The following is a 21,752-nucleotide window of genomic DNA, read 5'->3' as shown; positions in this document are numbered from 1 at the left end:
AAGGGCTTTTCAGAATCTTGTGATATAAAAGAGGAAGAAAGTCAACTAATCCATGCACCGTAATGACACAGTGAGCTACGGATGGAGGAGGTAACTGTGGTTAATTTTTAAGAAGCTGATGCGCAATGTAAGGACCCACCCCCCACTTAAAGTTGTTTCTTGTATCCCTGAATTTTTATAAATATCATTTTCACCGACTTCTTTTCCTCCAAACTTTCTAAATTAATTCCCTTTTGACTGGGGATTGTTATTTGTCAATCAGTTTAAGCATTCCATCAAAATGAAATAAAACCCCACCTTATTTTGTTCTAATGTATACACTCTATCATTTTGCTGGGTAATATATAAAAACATTAATTTCTTTGTAGGAAAAGTCTCCACTTGCAGCATGGCTCCCAAGAGAAAAAGGAAAATGCAAAATATCTACACTGTATTGCATTAAAAGACAGTTCTGCCAGAAACCATGGCAACTCCTCGTGGTGGATTAGAGATGCACACTTCTGCCTGGATCGCCGCGCACACTAATCCACTCAGGGTGCTGTTATTTGGGGTTTCAGGGACTGGGACAGACTTGGTTTGTGGATGTCGAAGAGGATGGAAGAGATAAGGAGATGCCTTCAACCTCAACGATACAGCCACCAGTACCTCTCCCCGATTATTTTGTTGGTGATATCCCTAATTATTAGATATCGTCTAATAAAGTCAATGAGCAGGAGCTGCCCGACAAGGTCTTGGCACACTGAGGAGAACATCTATCGCAGAGTATCGATTCCTCACGCAGTATTTCCAGGCTTGGCTTGCAGAGCCACACGCATCCAGCGGTGCCGTGGTTGAACAAGGCACCAACACCGCGATCTTGAGAGATGCCAAATGCCCACTGGGTCTCTCTCCACACCTGAGCATTCAGCTTTTCTGGAAACCCGGCCACAGATATTGGGGATTTCATACTAACACCAAATTCCCCCCTCGATAGGATGAGCGGGAATGGCTTTAAACTGGAAGAAGGGAGATTGAGGTGAGATATCAGGAAGAAATTCTCTCCTGTGCGGGCGGTGAGCCCCTGGGGCAGGTTGCCCCGAGAAGCTGTGGCTGCCCCATCCCTGGAGGTGTTCAAGGCCAGGTTGGACGGGGCTTGGAGCAACCTGGGCTGGTGGGAGGTGTCCCTGCCCAGGGCAGGGGGTGGCACTGGGTGATCTTTAAGGTCCCTTCTAACCAAAACCATTCTATGATACGATTCTACGTGTAGTATCCACGAGAACAGCTCTGCATCTCTGCACAGTGAAAACGTCCTGTGCGCAGCAGGATATTCCCCCTACGCTCTCCACCAGGAGACTCTCCATCATCACACCGGTGACTGCTGTCCTCATTGCTCTCGCTCTTCTTATGGAAGCAGAAGGAGAAAAGCTTCTGTTCCCATAACATGGTAAACCACAAAGTAAGTGCAGTTAACCAAACATCTGTGCAACAGCATGGAGCCAGATGCAGAATAGAGCCTTCATCGTGTCGAGGACCAGCTTAATTTCTGCAGAGAAGAAGCATTCTTCGTTATGCTGAGGTGCAGACTGGCCTTAATAAAGCCCAGCTCAGCAGAGCTTCTGCTCTGCCTATCCAACACCGCAGCTCCGGTGAGGAGAAACACCTTGGGCTGCACGTCCACAGTTCAGCAACCAGGAGCAAGCCTCCGCTGAAGGCACCACCTCTGCAGCTTCCCATCTTCTCCGAGGTCCATCCCGGCGCAGGTCACCTCCCAGGCAGCGGAGGGGATGGGGTTTGGGATTCAGCTCATCCAAGCCAACGGCTGAAACAGGCCAGACGAATTGCTTCAAGTGCTAAAGAAGACCCGAGTGACTGCCTGAGGAACAGATGGGTGGGTCGCAAGATCTAAAATTAGGTGAGATGAACCCAAGCCCAGAGGTGAAGCACTTGAGGTGAAGATCTAAACGCTTCATTTTGCAAAGATCCCGTGGATGCTGCGAAGTTCCCTGAGCAGTGCAGACAAAAAGTCGGGTTCTACCCTGCTCCAGACTGAGCGGTGACAACAGGGGACATACCACCGGCACACACAACGCCGGGTGGTCCAGTGCCACCCTGAGAAGCAAAAGCCCAAATGAAGACACTCATATGCGTGCAACAGCATAGAGAGTATCTTTTTTCTTCGTCAACCTTCCTGTACAAGAAAAGAAAATCTGTGACTCTACCTCAAACCCCCGTAGAGCAGCCTGGACAGATTCATCTCATCCACTTTTCCTTGTCTATACTGGAGACATCTCCCAGTGAGCCCGTCACCCCGAGCCCCCTTCATAAATCAACAGGAGGAGACGCTTCCCAGGCACTCTTCATCTGACCTATTTTAGCCTTTTAGCTCATGATGAAATGAATCATTCTTATTTCTCTCCTCTGACTATAAAGCCAGTCTAGACAAGTAACTCAGATGTTGATACTTAAATCCAGATAGCGTAATTTAACTTCTGGGGTCTGTATCTGCCTACAGCTCTTTTACTGCCTTGCCAGGGCAAATCACTTCACTTCTCTCTCTCTCACAGTCCCTTCAGCAGCAGCACGGGGATAAGCGTTTTGTTAGTGTTGTAAAAGCATGGAAAATAATTACAGGGAAGTTTCTGATTAAGCCTAGGCCGAAAACAGCACAGCATTAGAGCAGAATTTAGGTTAAGAAATACAAGTGTAAGAGTGAACACACAATAATAACCGCTTTCTCCGTGCACCAGTCACAAAGGATCGGGTCTCTCCCTAAAATGTTTTATGTCATTTGTCAACTAAGACACTTGGTTAACAGTGCTACACCAACAGGCTGGGGGAGTCATTACCGCAATGCCGGTTAAACGCTCTGACAAATGCCTTTTTGGTGCCCTGTTATTAAACAACGGCGGATGCCGGGGGGGTTCCCCTGCGGGAGAGCCTGCAGCGATAGCGTCCCAGTGCCAATTAGCCTTTGCTTTGCGCAGCAAACGCACGGTGAGTGTTCAAAGAAGAGGGTTAGCGTCTCAGCAGGCTAACACGAAAATCCGGAGGATGGAGATCTGCTGTTTATCCTAAAAGCGCAGAAAAGTGTGATAATTTCTGGACACTGTGTTCTTCCTCTCCCCTCTCCTCCTTACTCCTGAGAACACGGGAACTCACTGTCGTTAATGAAACGAGGAAGATCACCCCAGCTGCAGCGCCACTGACATGAGGCCCATTATCCCAATTTCTTTCGTAACGTCCTCACACCTGGACACTCTGTCAGGGTAAGTCAATTAAAAGCTGCTTCACAAAACCACATTTCACTTCAAAGCTCTTCTCCTGGGGAAAAAAATCAGCCTCAGCAATGCGACTCTCTATGGATGGACACGGCAAGGTCAACAAGCTTCACATTAACGGCACGTTTCTGCAACGTCAGACGATGAACTTGAGGAGTGGCCCATACAGTCGCCACATCTTCTCCAATCCCAAACGAGCAGAAAGAATTCCAACATACTATGAACAGACCAGACACGGGCAAATTCATAGGCTACTCCTATGAGCTCCGGCAGTGGCAAAAGCTGTGCTTCTTTTAGACGAAACAAAATGAAAAATCATTACTTATCTTAATCGCCGCTAAGGGTTTACCATGCTCTAAGCTCAACATCTCAATATTAGCTCTTCCCCAAGAGCCGGACAGGAGGATTTTGAGGAGCGCAATAGCTGAATCTCAGGGGGTCCTCTCTATTAATCACTGAAATGTATCCTGTTTCATTATCTACCATCAGAGTATAATGCAATTAGTGCACATTATACAGCAGAGATATTTATTAGTCCTCCAGTACGTATGGACTCACACCCGAGGCAGTGGGAGCCCGTTATATGTGTTGTAACTTCTTTTTCGCCAGTGGCGAGGAGCTGAGTGGGGTCAGCTCTGCGGGGATTCCCTCCGCGCAAAGAGCATGAGTGGTCCCCGTAAAGTCACCATTAATTTATCACGTGAAATGGCACATACGGGATGAGAAGCGATGTCTGAAAGTCTCCTGAATAGCCTTGAGGGCTGTGCGAGGTGTTCGTGACGTTCGTAAAAGGCAGCACCAAACCTGAACGCTGAGCAGAGGTCTACCACGTCGCTGTGACGCGTTGAGTGAACACGGGCTGATTTGTGCCTTCGCGCTGAACTCCCACGCGTTGCACGCCTGGTTGGAGTGTGAAACCACCTAAAATGCAGCACGTTTGGGTTTCACTCTGAATTTGGTATTCTGAGAACGCCCTTGCCCGTTGCTCTGAGAACGCTGAGGAGTATTTCTGGACCCAGAGGGGCAAAGCCCCGGTCCCGTGGTTGTGTGCGCAGCTACCCCCTGCAGCACCCAACATACGCGGGGTGCTGCACCCACCGGGTGAGCATCCTGCGCCTTCATCTTACTGTCCTGGTAATGAAGGAAAGTAGTGATTTTTCCAAGTCGTTCTCGTTAAACCTAATGAAGTTAAACAAGGGCAAGTGTAGGGTACTGCACCTGGGGAGGAACAACCCCATGCACCAGTACAGGTTGGGGGTTGTCCTGCTGGAGAGCAGCTCCGCAGAGAGGGACCTGGGAGTCCTGGTGGACCACAAGTTGCCCACGAGCCAGCAATGTGCCCTGGTGGCCAAGAAGGCCAACGGCATCCTGGGGGGCATCAAGCAGAGTGTGGCCAGCAGGTGGAGGGGGGTGATCCTCCCCCTCTGCTCTGCCCTGGGGAGGCCACATCTGGAGCACTGTGTCCAGTTCGGGGCTCCCCGGGTCAAGAAGGACAGGGAACTGCTGGAGAGGGTCCAGCAGAGGGCTACGGAGGTGAGGAGGGGACTGGAGCATCTCTCTGCTGAGGAAAGGCTGAGGGACGTGGGGCTGTTCAGTCTGGAGAAGAGAAGACTGAGGGGGATCTCCTCAACGCTTCTCAATCCCCAAAGGGAGGGTGCCGGGGGATGGGAACAGTCTGTGTCCAGTGGTGCCCCGTGACAGGACAAGAGGGAACGGGCACAAAGGTGACCATGGGCAGTTCCATCTGAAGCTGAGGAGGGCCTTCTCTGCTGTGAGGGCGGCAGAGCAGTGGCACAGGCTGCCCAGAGAGGTGGGGGAGTCTCCCCCTCTGGAGCCATCCCAAACCCGCCTGGACGCCGTCCTGTGCCACTGCTGGAGGTGCCCCTGCTCTGGCGGGGGGTGGGATGGGGGAGCTCCAGAGGGCCCTTCCAGCCCCCACCAGTCTGGGATGCTGTGACAATTACGGCAAGTGCGGTGAGCAGTGATAATTGCTGGGCACACTGGCTGCCGTCCCTTCAGCCGGCCGACGACAAGCTCTCTTACAGCCAGGCCAGCCAAAACCACGGGGGCCAGACAAAACCAGTAGCACCGGGTGGGAGCGACTGGGAGGGAGAAAGCTCTGAGCTCCACAGGCGTAAGCGCCGCACAGACGTTGCAAACGGGGTAGAAAAGCATTACGCAGTGACAAGCACTTAATGGCTCTGAGGAAGGATATTAAATAACTAATATTGATTGATACACAGACACCTGCTGCTGCGAGACGCTTTACAAAGGGTTCGCTCGATAGGACTATTGTGCAGAACCTGCTAAAACAGAGAAGATGCCCGTTGGGAGGAGCTATATAGTGTTTTTCTGCTGCAGCCTGTTTACCACAGAATTTAAAGTGGTAAATTGCTCTGACACCACTAACAGCTATAGCTGCTTTCATCGGCCAGGTGGCTATTCAGTGCCAGCAGATACCATCATATTTTCCTCAGACTGACCACACGGTCTGGGAGATGCATCGACACAGCCTTGAGTCTAAGTGTTTTCCTGATTTCTATAATCATATTCTAAGAAATGGAGAGACAAAATGGAGCAGAGGTTATGGGAATAAACTACTAGAATTACAGTCAAAGCATCTGTTTCCACTCTTCAGTAGAAACAAATATATCGTTGTTAATAGTGATCATTTGGTTTAGAGAATATAAATCTAACCATGATTAAATTCTCTTGCCTGTGAGCAAAGCCGCTGTCAGGACGGAGACTACGGATGCATTTACAGCCCAAAATCGCTACAGCCTGATTCTGTCCCTTATTTTGTTTTCAAAAAGTCATATAGTGGGACTACGAGGAACACACCTTCAAAAAGAAGCCAACCGCAAAAGATGCATCCGCACTACTCATCTCTCATCTCCTTATCCTCTACTTCACGTGGTTTCGATACCTTTGGAGAAAGGGAGGACGATTCCCCTTCTCCAGATGGAGCTGGCAGCAGTAATCTGCCCAAATGCAGACACCTCTGGTGATGCCTATACGGGAGCCAGTCTGCTCGGGGCCTTCTGAGAACAGCTCATCTCACTCTGAAGATGACTCTCAGGTTTGCCGGATCAGTTGTGTGCCCAGGGGGGGCTTATTTCTTTCCATGAACAACATAAAAATGACTACTACAGATGTAGAGATCTACAGTGAGGACAGACCAAAGTCAGGTAACCGCATCCACGTGCAACCTCGTAAAACAAAATGATTCAGGTAACAGCGTGAGATGAACACGTTTGTAACCTCTGATTTCTCAGAGCGTTTGCTTACCTCGGATCACAAAGAAACTTGGTCTTTTCACCTTCTTCTCTCCAAATGAGCCATTCTCGGAAAGAGGGATGAACAAACATTCGTGTCATATCTCTACGTTTGATAAGAAACATAGAAAGGTTCTCCATCCTCTGCTGAAAGTCATCCCACTCCAAAGTGCCCTCAATGTTACCTGCATTAATGGCCTGAAAAATATGTTCATCTGTTAATGGATGCAGAGATGCCACTGCCACATTCAAGAGAGGCATAACCCGATCAAAGGAAGACTGAGTTGGGAACTTCATATTGCACTGCAGCAGGTAAACTTCTGACAGAGACACGGGGACGACTTTGTAGCTGGAGCTTTTTAGTACTAGGTATCCTTTCTCTATGAGATCAAAAGTGAGTTTTAGGTATAGATAGGACCCTTGGCTCAAGGTCTTGAGGTGAGAACTGAGTTTGCCAAACGTAGTGTTGTCCATTTTGCCATTAAGCGAGATGTTGTTCTGGATCTCTGAGCTGCTGTGTATCCGATGAAGGATATACGCCTGCAGGTCCTGGTCTATGGCTTCATTCTCCTCCAGTCTATCCAAAAATATTCTGTGGAAGGGCAACAGCTTAATTATTTCCTACAAAGAAAGAAAAAAAGAAGGATACTCATGCTGGCAGTGTTTATTATTCATTAAGTAAACTTAGTTCATATTACGATAGCACCTCTGAGACTCCTTTAAGACCTCCTCCATCAGGGCAAGCACACACAATGGCAGTTTGTGCCCTCAGGACCTCACAATCTCATCTATAATCAAGTAGATTGTGTGTGAAACATGACGGAAAGCAAAATGAAGGACTCGGTTCCTAACACCGCATCCCCAGAAAGGGCTGGGAAATTCCCACAGCGCAGTGCCCTTGTTATTCCCACCCCATCCCAACCACGAGTCGACGTGCCGTCCCTTCTGCCATCCTGTCAGAGGGGACGGACAACCAGATGACAGATCTGAGGCCAGAAGAAGTTTTGCTGAAGCCGAGCTAAGCACCTCCCCAGGAGTGTGCTCCTGTATCGCACAGGAAATATGAGGACACATAGCAGTGAGTATTTTGCAGGGCAAAATAAATACATCTATCTGCTGCGGGATAGCGTGGCCAGGGATTCCCTCGTCTGCCGAGCTCCCTGCGATGCTTCCGCAACATAAACCGGAGATCATCAAAGGCCTTTTCAAAGGAATTCTTGCGTCACGGGCTCTCAGGCACTGCGAAGCGGGGAGAAATGACGCAGCGGAGCCGGACAAGGCAGTTGCAGGAGAAGCCATCAATTCTCCAATAAAACAAAGAGAGTGAGCACAGCGCAAAACTAAAGCTTGCAGTGACGACCGCAGGGCTGCGAAAGCCCTAATTAAAAGAGGAATTCGAGTCATAGGGATGCAATTTACCTACAGTTACAAGAAGATTTCTTCCAAATGATTTTTAATCTACTCCATTACCGAGCCAAAAAAGACCAGCAGACAGCCTGTGCTCTCCCAGCGCCTCGGGGAGCCGCTGCGGTTCCCAGCTCCGAAGGCAGCGGGCAGCAGGCGGCTGCTCTGGTGGAGCTGGAACCAGCCCTCAGCTCCCTGCCAGGAGGACCACAGTACATCCACCTGCGGTTCTCAGTAAATATTAGCAAATCTCAATCAAACTGCTTAATGGAGCTCGGTAAAAATGAACCGCGCAGCCCTGTGCTGCTGAAAAAAAAAAAAAAAAAAAAGGCTAATAATGAAAAAACTGAGAAACACAGAAGTGCAGACACGCCGCTGCACCCGGAGCAGCCGGTCCAGCTGAAGCACGGCTCTGAGCCAGTTTCCAAACGGGTCTTGTCCCTCTGACGTCTGTCTCCTCCGGGCTCCTGGCTCCGACGCTCAGTGTGAATGTTCCCGCAAGTGCCGCTGCGAATCAGGCAGCTCCACCGCGGATCGGGGGACGGAGCAGGTCTGCCCTAAGTGGGTCGTTGCGTTGGCTTCCCAGCCCGCTCCCTTCAGACGAGCAGTTGAGCCAACAAACCAAGGTCAGCTTAATCCTTATGCCAAGAGCGTGGTGATGAGTAGCTGAACAGTAAAAACCTGCCCAGCTGCAAACTCAAATTAAAATACTTAAGAATAACCCAAACAACGTTCAGCTTAGAGCTTCAGCACCCGCTCGAGATGTTCTTCATTGAGCTGAATAATGTCTGGGCCTGACATGGACTGCTCCAGATAATTGTGCCCTCACGCTCCGGGTCGCGCCGAAGGGGTATGAGGGTGTGCAGCCCCTCGCCCTCCCACAGCGGAGGAGGACGTTCTCCAGCGGCACAGGCGCACGGACGTCGGGCCGTACCCTACTAACTCACTGGGCGAGTAAGCAGCCCGCCGGCACGCGAGCTGTCTCGCTCAGAACTAACCTATTTGCTGACGAACATTTATCGACATGAGTAAGTGACGCCAGATTAGATCCTTGCAACGCTGTAGGGTGAGTTTGGGGACATGAATGTAAATCCAAGTACAAAAAAGCCTAAAGCATAACCTGAAATAAAGGGTCTTAATCAAATGCAGATATCCACTAACATCGTCTTTATCAAAGCCCGTCGCGACAGTGACACAGTTCATTGCGGTCCTTGGTCTCAGCGTACCTGTAGACTTGTCCTGACTGTCACCACCAGCTTCAGCCAGGAAGGGAATTTTCCAATCATTTTGCTCAGGAATGATACTATAGTGTCTCCATAATCGGGTTTGTGAAATTCAGCCTCATTTAAACCATCAATTAATATAATGAAATCTTCATCAGGGATCTTCCTCTCTGAAAGAGAAAAAGAAAAAGCATTGATTTGAAGGGCTCGAGACGTGACTATAATGTACTGCACAGTCACCACCGGGTTTTAAAGCATCATCAGATGTTGCTAAAGAAGAAAAGAAGACACAGCAGCAGCACCTTTCTTACACTGCGTTAACTGCACGTACTCTCAGGGGTAGGCTACACATACACTATTTCAATTCTTTTAAAATACGTATTGTAGTTACGACACACACAACTGGGATACCCCACAGACAGAAGAGCTCGTCCTCTTCTCAAAAGTTACCTCTTCCACAAAGTCCAATGTTCTTTGATGCGAATCAGTTCTTTCTGACAAGTTCTAATAAACACATTATTAGTGGTTCTCTATAGTTTTGGTGTTAAAACCTCACCCCGACGTCAGCCTGTCCTAATTTTTGCAACTGCTAAATGAAGGTTCACTAAGAAATTCACCTCCCCACCAACTCTAGATCCTTCCGTGCTGCACTTTGGGCACTGGCTTCTTGACCAGCTGAGGTCTGGGCAAGTGTTTTGAAACAGAAGCAAACCTGATTCCCAGGGAAAACAATTATTAAAGGAGAGTAAACGACCCGCCGGCACTCCTGGGGGTGGCCGTTCAATGTTCTGGAGGTTACAACCGCTGTTCAGCAGAGACTGTCCAAAAGGACTCTGAAGTCCCCATATGGTAAAGGAGTTTGAGCACAAATCTGTAGCCAAACCTCTCTTATAAACGAGTCAGGTGGAATCAAAAAAGGCCCTACAAAAAGCAAATGGGGGACTTTTTATACAGGATCTTTTTGCTGCTGGTGAATACAGTAACCAAGCTGATGGAGACAATGAAGTCAGCGTTTCTGTGTCAGAGGCTGAGAGCTGAGTATGGCTTTTAGGGAGGGGATTCTTCCCCCCTGTTCTGCTCTGGTGAGACCCCACCTGGAGTACTGCCTCCAGCTCTGGAGTCCCCAACACAGGAAAGACACGGAGCTGTTGGAGCGGGGCCAGAGGAGGCCCCGGAGATGCTGGGAGGGCTGGAGCCCCTCTGCTGGGAGGACAGGCTGGGAGAGTTGGGGGGTTCAGCCTGGAGAAGAGAAGGCGAAAAAGGGGAGACCTCAGAGCCCCGTCTAGTATCTGAAGGGCACCTGCAAGAAAGCTGGAGAGGGACTTTTTACAAGGGCATGGAGTGATAGGACGAGGGGGAATGGCTTCAAACTGGAAGAGGGGAGATTTAGATAAGATATGAGGAAGAAGTTGTTGACTGTGGGGGCAGTGATCCCCTGGGGCAGGTTGCCCCAAGAAGCTGTGGCTGCCCCATCCCTGGAGGTGTTCAAGGCCAGGTTGGACGGGGCTTGGAGCAACCTGGGCTGGTGGGAGGTGTCCCTGCCCAGGGCAGGGGGTGGGACTGGGTGATCTTTAAGGTCACTTCCAACCTAAAACATTCCATGATTCTATGACACAAGTTGTTTTAGACTTGCACCTTAAGCTCAAGCGGCATCCTCTAAAAGGTGATCTTGCCTAATGAACTCAAAAACGGGTGGGAAACAAGAGTCTATCATTGGCATATGCTACTAACATCTACTGCAGATTCTGATCTGTATAAATTTTGCTCTCCTTTGTAAAGTATTATGGATAAATCCTGCTATGAAAAAGCTCAGTATTCCCAATAGCAGGTCAGATTTTCCCTCTGACTTTAAATTGCATCAGGAAATTTTCTATAAAAACCCAGCATAAAATGTTCATCGATGACATGAGCAGTCTCCGTGGTGTTCCAGGGAGAACAGAAATGCGTAAGCACCTTGCGTTTGGTACTGCTGAGCACCGAAATCCCACCTTCTCCTTGCCTTATGTGACCAAGTTGCATTTATTTCCTAACACAGTGCTAATATCCATATGAAAAACACATATTTTGCACTAAAATTACCATAGATCCTTTTTCAGTTAACTTCTCAGTACGATTTTTTGGTACACTAGAAAATACACTTTATGACTCTGAAATCTTGGAGTGAATACAGTGCCTGAGGTTTATACCCACATCTCATGTTTCTCATAAAGCCTGAGGGAGAGAGGAGAAAGCGGGGAGAAGGGGAAGAATCAGAATTTTGTTCTACCATATATTATTTAGATTCCTCAAAACTTAAAAAAAAAACCCCAAAAATATTTGAGAAACACGAATCTAACTTTCTCAGTGATATTCACCATTAACGGCTGCGCAATAATTTTCTCCCAGTAGTATTAAAGCTTCAACACCACCTTGTAAAAGACGTGCTGATATATTTACAGAGTCTTAAATGTTATTCATTTTAAAACCAATTTCCAGACACTGTTCATTTTGTTACAAACCCCTTGGTGCAAACTAGCTCCCGACCAGCGAGGCTGAAAGATGGGAGTCCTGATCATTGGCTCCACTGGAGCGGTGTTGAGTCCAGAGCCCAAGAGGGCAAGAAAAAAAAAATAAAATAAAGCTTTTACATAAAATTTTTCCACCCCCAAGAACTTAGGACCAGATGGGGGTCAACCTGCTCGGCAAGAAAAATAAGCGTCCTCTGAAATGCTCCGAATTCAATAGCTGGAATACCTCCCAAGGAGTTACTGTAATAACCACAAATTATTTTCCTTTAGAGCAGCAGTTCCTAAATAGAACTTTTTTTTTTTTTTTTTTGGCAGGAGTGTTGGTAGGAAAGAGTAGCCACGCTACTCCTACAGTGACATTTCTCCATGCCAGGAAAATCAGGTGCTGCGGAGCTGTGCTGCCGCCCCGCGTGCTTTGCGCCTGGTGGAACCGCGCGAGTTGGAGCCAGACGCCGCAGCTCCGACTGCGGCCACCGTGTTTCGGAGAACTGATTTGATCAATGGGGCTTCAGATCCGGCAGAAGCTGCATCTATTTCACGTCGGTTCCTACACTGTCACACGTAGGGCGGTAACAGAAAATCACCAGCACTGGTTTTGCAGCCAGCTCGCAGCACGCCATTTTAATAAATAGTGTTTTGCAGGACAACAGTCCTGAACTCTGCAACGCTCTGACGGTTATCATGGCAACCAGCAAAGATGTTCAATTTAGCGACTGTCAAAAAGAAATAGTTGTATCTCGCAGAGGAAAGAAAGAAAAGGAGACAAAACCAATGCTGCATGAGAAAAAGCTCTGAAATCCATAATGGGGATAAGGCTTGTTACCAGTTCCCATAGGAGCTTCACACAGGGCGTCTACAGACCTCTATGGGATCACCAGCTCTTTTGGTCAAAGCTTCAGATTCTCAAAAGCCCACTAAATAATGGCAGGGAAAGGGAAAAACATTCACCCCCTACACAAATAAATTGGAACACACTGCCATAAGCAGAGCTGTGCACGGAAACATGCACATTTTCACCTTCAGAGCTGTAAGGGCAGGTTGGGGAGGTGTAAGAAAGCAAGAAACGAGAAAGCCAAATGCACACTGGCATTGGGGTTTCCTCTACAGCCCTGAAATGAAAGGCTGAGGGACGTGGGGCTGTTCAGTCTGGAGAAGAGAAGACTGAGGGGGATCTCCTCAACGCTTCTCAATCCCCAAAGGGAGGGTGCCGGGGGGATGGGAACAGTCTGTGTCCAGTGGTGCCCCGTGACAGGACAAGAGGGAACGGGCACAAAGGTGACCATGGGCAGTTCCATCTGAAGCTGAGGAGGGCCTTCTCTGCTGTGAGGGCGGCAGAGCAGTGGCACAGGCTGCCCAGAGAGGTGGGGGAGTCTCCCCCTCTGGAGCCATCCCAAACCCGCCTGGACGCCGTCCTGTGCCACTGCTGGAGGTGCCCCTGCTCTGGCGGGGGGTGGGATGGGGGAGCTCCAGAGGGCCCTTCCAGCCCCCACCAGTCTGGGATGCTGTGATTCTGTGAAACTCATGTCTGGAGGAGAGGGGTGGTTAACCCAAACAAGCACGATGGCACATTTTCAGCTTCCCCAGATCTCAACTCTTCCCCGCAGCTCTTGAGATGCGACGCAGAAGAATTAAACCACGACTGTGTTTAAATACCCAGATACAACTAAGCGGCGTCTTAAAAATAATAATAAAAAAAGGTGCGCGGGAGCTGATGGAAAGCACAGGGGAGCGTCGTTACGATACCTTTGTGCAGATTTTCCAAGGGCTCCAGGACTCCCCTGCGGAAGGAGGCCATGGGGTCCTGCACGCAGGAGCGCAGGCTGAGCATGCTCTGCAGGTGGGGCTCTCGCAGGAGCTGCTCCCGGTAGGCGACGAACTGCGGCGAGCGGCAGAGCAGGGCGGCCACGTTGTGCACGAACTCCGGCACCAGGCAGGTGTAGGCATTGTCAGCCTGGCAGTAGTGATAAGCCACAACCTAGCAAAGGGGAAAAAAGAAGGCAAAAATATAAATAAAACGCGTCTCTATCAGACGTGAGTCGGGCAAGTTGTTAAAAGCAGCGGGTTTTGTTTGGTGAGGTTGATGTATTCTGGCAGGCGAAGTCTTTGAGAGTACCGAGTGTTAACTACCCGTGACAAGAATCCAGACGCATCAGTTGGTAAAAACAGGCACTGATCCTGCGAAATGACTGGACCTGCCACTTGAGGAATAAAGGAAATTAAGCTGTAGCCGCTCGCGGAGACGGGCACTGACAGGGACTGACATATCCGAAGCACCGCGCTGAGCAGGGAGCGATAGGATTGTGCTCCGAGCTCCGTTTAAGGACTTGGCGTCAGTAATAACTTGTGATTGTTTTCTTCAACTTATTTTTTATTTGCTGTTTTCAAACGCCAAGCTCTGTAGAAGCCGGCAGAGAGCACGGGCTGAGCACCAAAGGTACCATCTGCGAACAGCAGACTCCCGTGAACGGGGGAATGTCAGGCTGATGATACATTACTCATCCACTGCGATCCTGCTCTTCATTCAGAAAATCAGTTCAATTAAAAAAATAAAACGAAACCTTCCTCTTTCCCCAGGTCACCCAATTTTCCCAGCTCTTCAGACTCTGCTAGAACCCACTAAATTCTACCCACTTGTTAAAACAAGCGGAAAATCAGTGATACCTTTCTCAGGCCAATCTGTCAATTTTCCCGTTCTCTTTTGCAATATAAAAAAAAGACACACAAAAATCTCTCTCCGCTTGCAAAGCCCTCGCAGGCTCCTCCTGCTCCCTCACTGGCACCAGCGTCCTCGCAGCGCCGCCCGGCCATTTGGTGCCAGTCTCTGCCAGGTCACAAAGCTTTTCTCCAGCTCCCACTCATTGGGTTTTCTTTGCAAATGTCACTGATGGTATCCAAAAATATCCCGGCAAGGCAGGTGGGGTGAGTTTCGTACCAAACCCACCATCGCCCTGAAGCGTGGTCACACCGGCCTTCCAGTCCCTAAAGGGGCTCCAGGAGAGCTGGGGAGGGACTTTTTACTGGGGCATGGAGCGATAGGATGAGGGGGAATGGCTTCAAACTGGAAGAGGGCAGGTTTAGATTAAACATTAGGAAGAAATTGTTGGCTGTGCGGGTGGTGAGCCCCTGGGGCAGGTTGCCCCGAGAAGCTGTGGCTGCCCCATCCCTGGAGGGGTTCAAGGCCAGGTTGGACGGGGCTTGGAGCAACCTGGGCTGGTGGGGGGTGTCCCTGCCCAGGGCAGGGGGGGGAAGGAGCTGAGCTTCAAGGTCCCTTCCAACCCAAACCGTTCTATGATTCTATGAATACAAATATTGCAAAATAAAGCCCATTTCTGAGCTTGGAAAGGACACTGCAACTGAGGACGCTGCGCACATGAGATCGCTGTGGCCTCTCTGGAGGGCAGGTGAGCTCAGATGAAAGGTGGCCTGTGGCTGTTGGCCACGACTGAGGCTTTCTGGCTGTCCACCCGCAGTAGCCAGCCCTCGGCTCGCAGCAGGCTCCCAGGCGGACGCGTGGCGTATCCACCTCTGAGCTGCACCACCGCACAGAACGGTACCCAGAAATGAAAACCTCAGGCTGTGGGGTCCTCACACACTGCTGGCTCAGCACCACCTTTTCATTTTAAACAGAAATATATGAAATTACCAACGGGGTATAATGCAATAATTGCCTTTCACGGTCAAAATGAGGCGCGATGCACCCAGTGATGATAGAGCCAGGCTGTTATTTCAAGCACTGAGCCCTAATACATGTGCTTAAGCTTTAATGGATACCTCCAAATTCCTAGCAGAATTTTTCCTACCAGCTAGTTAAAATATAATGTATTCCCTTAGAGAACAGCACCGGGTAAAGTAATAATAAAGGTAGTGATTTCTTTTCAACAATCCTATTTATTTGGGGATTATAACTTGTGGATTCCAGTGTTTAAAGTTCTTAAGCAGCGGTCCCTTGTTACCAGGTTCCCAGTAACAGAAATCACTCTATGCAGAGCTCTGATTTCCAACACAATGAGTGTGGAGACACAATAATAAAGTCTCCTTTTTACGAGAGGCCAATTAATTTCTTCCAGGAATCTAAAGAACCACGTGATGGAAAATGGGACACACCTAGTACCATGAAGGGAATGGTCACTGTTGGATCCTGGGACATACATAGAGTTACAACTCAATTAATTTAAGATACTGGGACACATATACAGTTACAACTCAATTAATTTAAGATACTGGGACATACATACAGTTACAACTCAATTAATTTAAGCCCCTTCACGTACATTCTTGATCCTTGTGCTGGGTTTACTGGTATATTGACTAAGCCTTAAACAGCAGGGTAAACACGATGCTTAATAGGTGGACCTGAAGCTAAACCAATACGCAATGACGACTTTGGAAAGGCAACCAAAGGCAAGGCATTACGGTGTTCTCAGAAATGCAACTGTGCCAAAATTTTATCTTGACGTTATTTATTCTCCGTGACATTTTCTCTATCTTCACATCAAAGAGAGACTGCCAAAAGCCAGTGCTGCGAGCTGAGCCTGGTGCTAGAAATCAGGCTCCTCGCTTACACAACCAGAGCTGGGTGGGAAACGGTTTTCTCACCCTGTAAAGCTTTTCAAGGTTTCACAGAATTTCTCTTTCACCCTTGGCAATGAGACTGGGGTTAATGTGGTAAGTGAATGGAAGGGACTTCAGGACAACCAACGGGTTGGTGTTGACAGGGCTCATCCCCAAACAGGTCCTTTCTCCCCCAGATCAGGTGAACAAATTTAATACCCGGCCACCAATGCTCTGGGGAAGGTCTCTTTCCAATTATTTCACTCTATATACTTTATTAATTGCTCATGAATCCAACAAGAGGGACGGATTAGCATCTCCACTGCTTAGGATTCTCTTCTAAGATACGGGGGACCACGTCCAGACCTTGCTCTGCATCTGAAATGACCCCTCCGTATGCTAGTTGTAATTCTGGGGTGTTTATTAGTCTCTCCTCCTTTTGCTCAACTGGACAAGCCAAGAAGCACATCCACGAAAAAAAAGAAAAAAAGAAGAACTTGTATAGCGTGGAAATGAACTGTTGATTGAAAAAGGTGTGCTCTCAATAAAAGCTTCATTTTCCGTAAATCAAACTACTTTTCTTTAAGAAACTGCTTGAAAAAGTTACAACCAGCTCTCATCATAAACAAAATCCTTGAACTAAACATTTAATTTTATCTAGAATCTGTGTCACAATAAATGAAATCACCAGGGAACAGCACGATCTTCCAAAGGTATGGGCACTCCTGGATGCTGTCACCAGTAAACACTTATTTTTGTCTGATACAGTTTAAGGCACTGTTTATCTAATCATAGTTTCAATTTGAACTTTGTCATCACATAGTACTAAACACTATAAACACTAAATTGGACTTCCAAAACTTTTAGACACTTATTTCAGCTATCGGGTTTGTTAAATGATGTCTACAAAGTTGGAAGCTGGAAAATTCCTTGCTCTAACGTTTGATTAAACTTAAATCACTGGATTGCAAACATGAAGTATACAACGCCTATAAGCAACCCTAATGCAAGAGAAGTGGATCACAACGAGGGATAGGAAAGAGAACAGATCAAGAGAACTGTTCATAATATCTGCTTATGTCATTTTTGTAAGGGCTGAAAATGCCGATTCGACAAGTCGAGTGACTCCGTGCTGAGACACCAAGGCATCATGTTGTTTATATTAAATATCAAATGCCAAATGTTACACACTTGTATAATTTCCTTTCTTGCATGAAAGGAAGCTTCAAAATAATTCACACTTGCACGATGCATATTTTACTTCCAGTGATTACCTCCTCTCCTAAAATGGAGAGTCTCGCTGGCTACTCACCAAAGCAGCACATTTATCATGAGTTTTTTGGTAGCCAATTTTTTAGACATTAATTATGTGTTATAAGGTTTGAGAAACACCAGATGGGATGAAGGCAGAGCACCGCCTCTAACAGACCATGGCCAACCTTCAACACGACCCTATCCTCTCCTGAAGTGGGGTCAAGGAGCCCCAAAACTCTCATTTACTCAGAAATAACACAATTTCCATCTTTTCAACTGCTAAAGCAGAATTATGGAAGACTCATGTTCTCTTTAGGTGTTACATCTAGTAGGTCTTCAGGAGTCTCTTCTCCCAGCACTTCCAGGAGCCATTTTCCCTCTTTCCTTTCTGCCACAACCGCTTCCCATTCCTCCCTGCCTCCAGCCTCACCTAACCTTCACCTTCCTACCACCCTTTCTGCTGACCTTCCACTGGGCTTTGCTCCTTTACCCCTTTCTTGGATGCAGGACTTGGAAACGGTGCCCCATCCTGATACACAGACACTGGACATCTTTCCTGCAGCTCTCCCTCCCCATGCCAAAATGCTCTTCTAACTCAGAGTCACAGAATCATGGAATCTGCAGAGTTGGAAGGGCCCTCTAGAGATCACCCAGCCCCACTCCCCCGCTAAAGCAGGACTGCCCAGAGCACATCGCTCAGGACTGCATCCCGGCGGGTCCCGAACATCTCCAGAGAAGGGGACTCCCCCACCCCCTGGGCAGCCTGGGCAGTGCTCTGCCTCCCCAACCGTAAAGAAGTTCTTCCGTGTGTTGGAACGGAACTTCCTCTGTTCCAACTTGTGCCCATCGCCCCTCGTCCTGTCACTGGGAACCACCGAGAAGAGTGTGGCTCCATCCTCCTTCAACCCACCCTTTAGGCACTTGTACGCCATAATAAGGTCTCCCCTCAGCCTTCTCTTCTCCAGGCTAAAGAGTCCCAGCGCTCTCAGCCTTTCCTCATACGGGACATGCTCCAATCCCTCCATCATCTTAGTTGCCCTCTCACGGCCATGCAAACTGTGCTCCAGGTCCCCAAGGCCAAGCCACCGATCCCACCTGGCTTGGGCTCAGCTGGGCAGATGTGGAAGAATTCCATGAAATGAGGAAAAAAAAAAGGGGGGGAGATTTCCTCGCATAGGTCAGGACCGAGGAAAACAGCTACTGGAAGAAAAAGGAAGACACGTGTGCGTTAAAAGCAAACCAGCTATTCCAAGGATAACGGAAAACACCAGTGGAAGAGGAGGGGAAGAGCTGCATGAATGCAGCAGGAGGAAGGAGCTAGAGAGGGCAGAGAGAGCGGAAAAAACGGAGGCAGAAAAGAGATTGTGTACAGGGGGAGAGAAGAGACTGAACTGTGAAAGGGGGAAAAAAAAACAGAGAGAGAAGGGGAGAAAAAGACAGGTCAGGAGAGGCAGGAGATAACAGTCGTATGAGAAATGCTGGAAGGACAGTGTGAACATCAAAGGAGAAAGAGGGGCTGAAGATGGCTCAAGGGAAGGAAGTTATTTTTACTTATTAGGACAGGCCAATTTTAAGCAGTTCTCCGGCACTATTTGTGAAAAAGAATATCCTCCATTTAAGAAGCGTTCCTTTGACATCGTGCCTCCGGTGTGATTTGTCTCGCCTTCCCTCTCTAAGCGTGTCGTGGAAGGTGGCCGTCCTGCCAACCCCCCCGAAAGGACCAACCTCACCGACCCCTGAGCTCACACCAACACCCCGGTTCCTCCAGCGCTCTTAGAGGGTTTCAGCCTTGTATTTTAACCATATTTCTGCGCCTAATAACATTTCTCTTTCTTTGACCCATACAAAATAGCTTCAAATAATACCAGCGCGATGCTTTTCCCTGCCCAAATGCCATTTGCCAGGCACAACGTCGCTCGTAATAATGGACATGGAAATTAGCACTGCTGGATTTTATCCATTGCACATGACTGTGCATGTATGTGGTGACCCAGTTTATTGGGAACATTCATTACTTTTACATAGCCGAGTACGCCGGTAAATGCCCTCTGAAACTCATTAGTGTCACAGGGCATCAAGGCCCAGAAGTAATGAATCCCTCCACCTCCGCGTAAGGTAGGAGTACTCCCTTTCTTTTTATACGCCTGCAGCAACGATAATGACACTGTGGCTTCTGGCTCCGGGGGCGGGGGGCCCCCCCCAGCCGTGCTCAGCATCAGCCGAGTGCGCTAATGCAATGGATGTACAGCTCCTCCACCAGCTGCTCTACGCAGGGTATGACCCATTAGCGCAGCAGAGCTGGCTTTCAGGGCCATTTGTTTAAGTGCTGCTCCCAAAAGCAACCACACAGCATCCAGGAACCCAAAGAATATAGCTGTTCAATGGGTTATTTAAAACCGTGTAGCCAATCCATTTAAAATCCTCTGCGAGTAAAAGGATAAAACCTTCAGGGAAAATGAGGAAGGTGACCCTCACCAAAGGGGACACGGTTCAGGCTTCTTCCTTTGAGCTGAACCGATCTCACCTTGGGCTGTCGTACCTCTGAGCGGCGCTGGTGCCCCTCGCTGAAAGGCAAAGGTCACCCAGGATAGGTATTTGCGGGTTAGTATTTTTCCACACAGGCTACGGTTGGTGGGAAAGCCTCTCATTTCGTTTCTCTGAGGCGAAGGACCAGCTCTAGACAAGCAAGGTTGAGTCACCATCCCCAAAGGTATTTAAAAGATGCGTAGATGTGGTGCTTAGGGACATGGTAGACTTGGCAGCGGTAGGTTAACGGTCGGACTCGATGATCTTAAGAGTCTTTTCCAACCTAAATGATTCCAGGATGCTCCAGCTGAGAGCACCAGCCCAAGTTATACATTGCCCAGCATCATTTGGAGACAGAAAGGCGGCACTGCAAGGACAGCCATGCGGTGACTTGGCGATGGTCACTCGCCTCCCCTGGCCAGAGGAAGGAAAGTCGAGAAGTATTTTAATGGATGAAAGCTTAAATAGTAAAAAAAGCAGAAAAAGCAAAGCGTAGCACGGGAGAGGTGGGGACCGCTGCTTTTTTATGGGATCTTAGGTTTAAAAACCTTACTGTTTTCTCATTCACAACTTTTTTTTTTTTTTCCAGTTTCACCTTAGTTGCTGGGTGATACCAGGCAATATGTTTACAAGCACTAACCAAGAGTAGATGGGTTTAACAGTCACACGAAGCCGGGTGTGCAGCGACACGCGGCTGCCTCACCGGGAAGGCTGGTACGCATCTATCGCCCCGAAGGAGCCAAGTCTGGCTCCACTCGTTGGCACTGCAGGAGAACTGGCAGCCCGCTCGCTGTCGGAGGGCAGACTTGAAAGCAATTCAGGAATCCTGCAAACTTATTTCCATAATGCATGCGTATATATTAAAACAAAAGACTAACCAAGCAGTTGTGCCAGAAATGCTTATGTTTTATTTGCAAGTGTCAAGACGGGTGTTGCAATGTGAGGAGTTTTATTCACGACTTTGGTTTTTTTTTCAGAACATCGCCTCCTCCTCTCTTCTTTCCCTGCTCCGTGCTGCAGCTCGCACCCTGACCGAGACAGGGGACGGAGGAAAAGCTGCAGAGAAACCTCCCCAGCAAGGACCGCTCCGAATCCACCACTGAGAGCTGGAGTCCCACACGTGTCCCCACACTCCTCACCACTGCCGGTGCGGAGTCCCTCAGCAGCCACTGCCTCGGCTCCTCCTCAGAGGCAGGAGAAGCCCATGAGTGAAAGGGAAAAAGGGGATTGTGCCAGCTCAGTTCCCGGCAAGAGGATTAACGTTACCTTTAAAATTAGGAAATTGATTCAGTGAAATCTCTGCTAAGAAGCTATTAACATCGCCATATACTTAATATTTTCCTTGCAAGGAAGTGGGAGGCATTTACCTCCTGATGCCTCAAGTTTCCGCTTCGTTATCCTCGCCTAAGTAACAGCCCTCAACACAATGCCAACCACAACCTGGAACGTGACCCCGCTGTGACAGCAGGACTTTCAACTTTCTCTTTTAAAAATGTTCTCCTTCGACATATCCAAACCGATCCCTGTGAGCTGGAAGAGGACCGCCAGAGCAGACTGAGGGATGCTTCAGGGAAGTCACCCAAAGGCATTATTGCACTTCCAGTACTTTCTCCACTAACCTCTCAAGGCAGAATCACCCTCTTTAAGTTTCCAAAATCTGAGTAAGATTCTGGGAAGAGAAACAACAAAATGAACAAGACCAACCTCAATTCTAAGCTCGTTTTCTCCCGTTCTTTCAGGAGAAACTACTGCAGA

General features: G+C 48.5%; 1 protein-coding gene across 1 annotated transcript in view; it reads right to left on the bottom strand.

The window, feature by feature from the left end:
• TANC2 (tetratricopeptide repeat, ankyrin repeat and coiled-coil containing 2) overlaps positions 1-21,752 on the bottom strand; it is a 218,381-nt gene that overhangs the window by 39,281 nt on the left and 157,348 nt on the right. Inside the window, exons 11-13 of the mRNA XM_009883856.1 lie at positions 13,410-13,641; positions 9,163-9,329; positions 6,546-7,153 (exon numbers count right to left, since the gene is read on the bottom strand). Of these exons, the coding sequence (XP_009882158.1) occupies positions 6,546-7,153; positions 9,163-9,329; positions 13,410-13,641 (1,007 nt within the window). The remainder of the gene's footprint in view (positions 1-6,545; positions 7,154-9,162; positions 9,330-13,409; positions 13,642-21,752) is intronic.

Source organism: Charadrius vociferus, unplaced genomic scaffold, assembly GCF_000708025.1.
Source record: "Charadrius vociferus isolate BGI_N301 unplaced genomic scaffold, ASM70802v2 scaffold484, whole genome shotgun sequence".
In the NCBI taxonomy this organism is placed as follows: Eukaryota; Metazoa; Chordata; class Aves; order Charadriiformes; family Charadriidae; genus Charadrius; species Charadrius vociferus.
The sequence above is the reverse complement of the archived record's forward strand: the minus strand, read 5'-3'. Positions and strand labels throughout refer to the sequence as shown.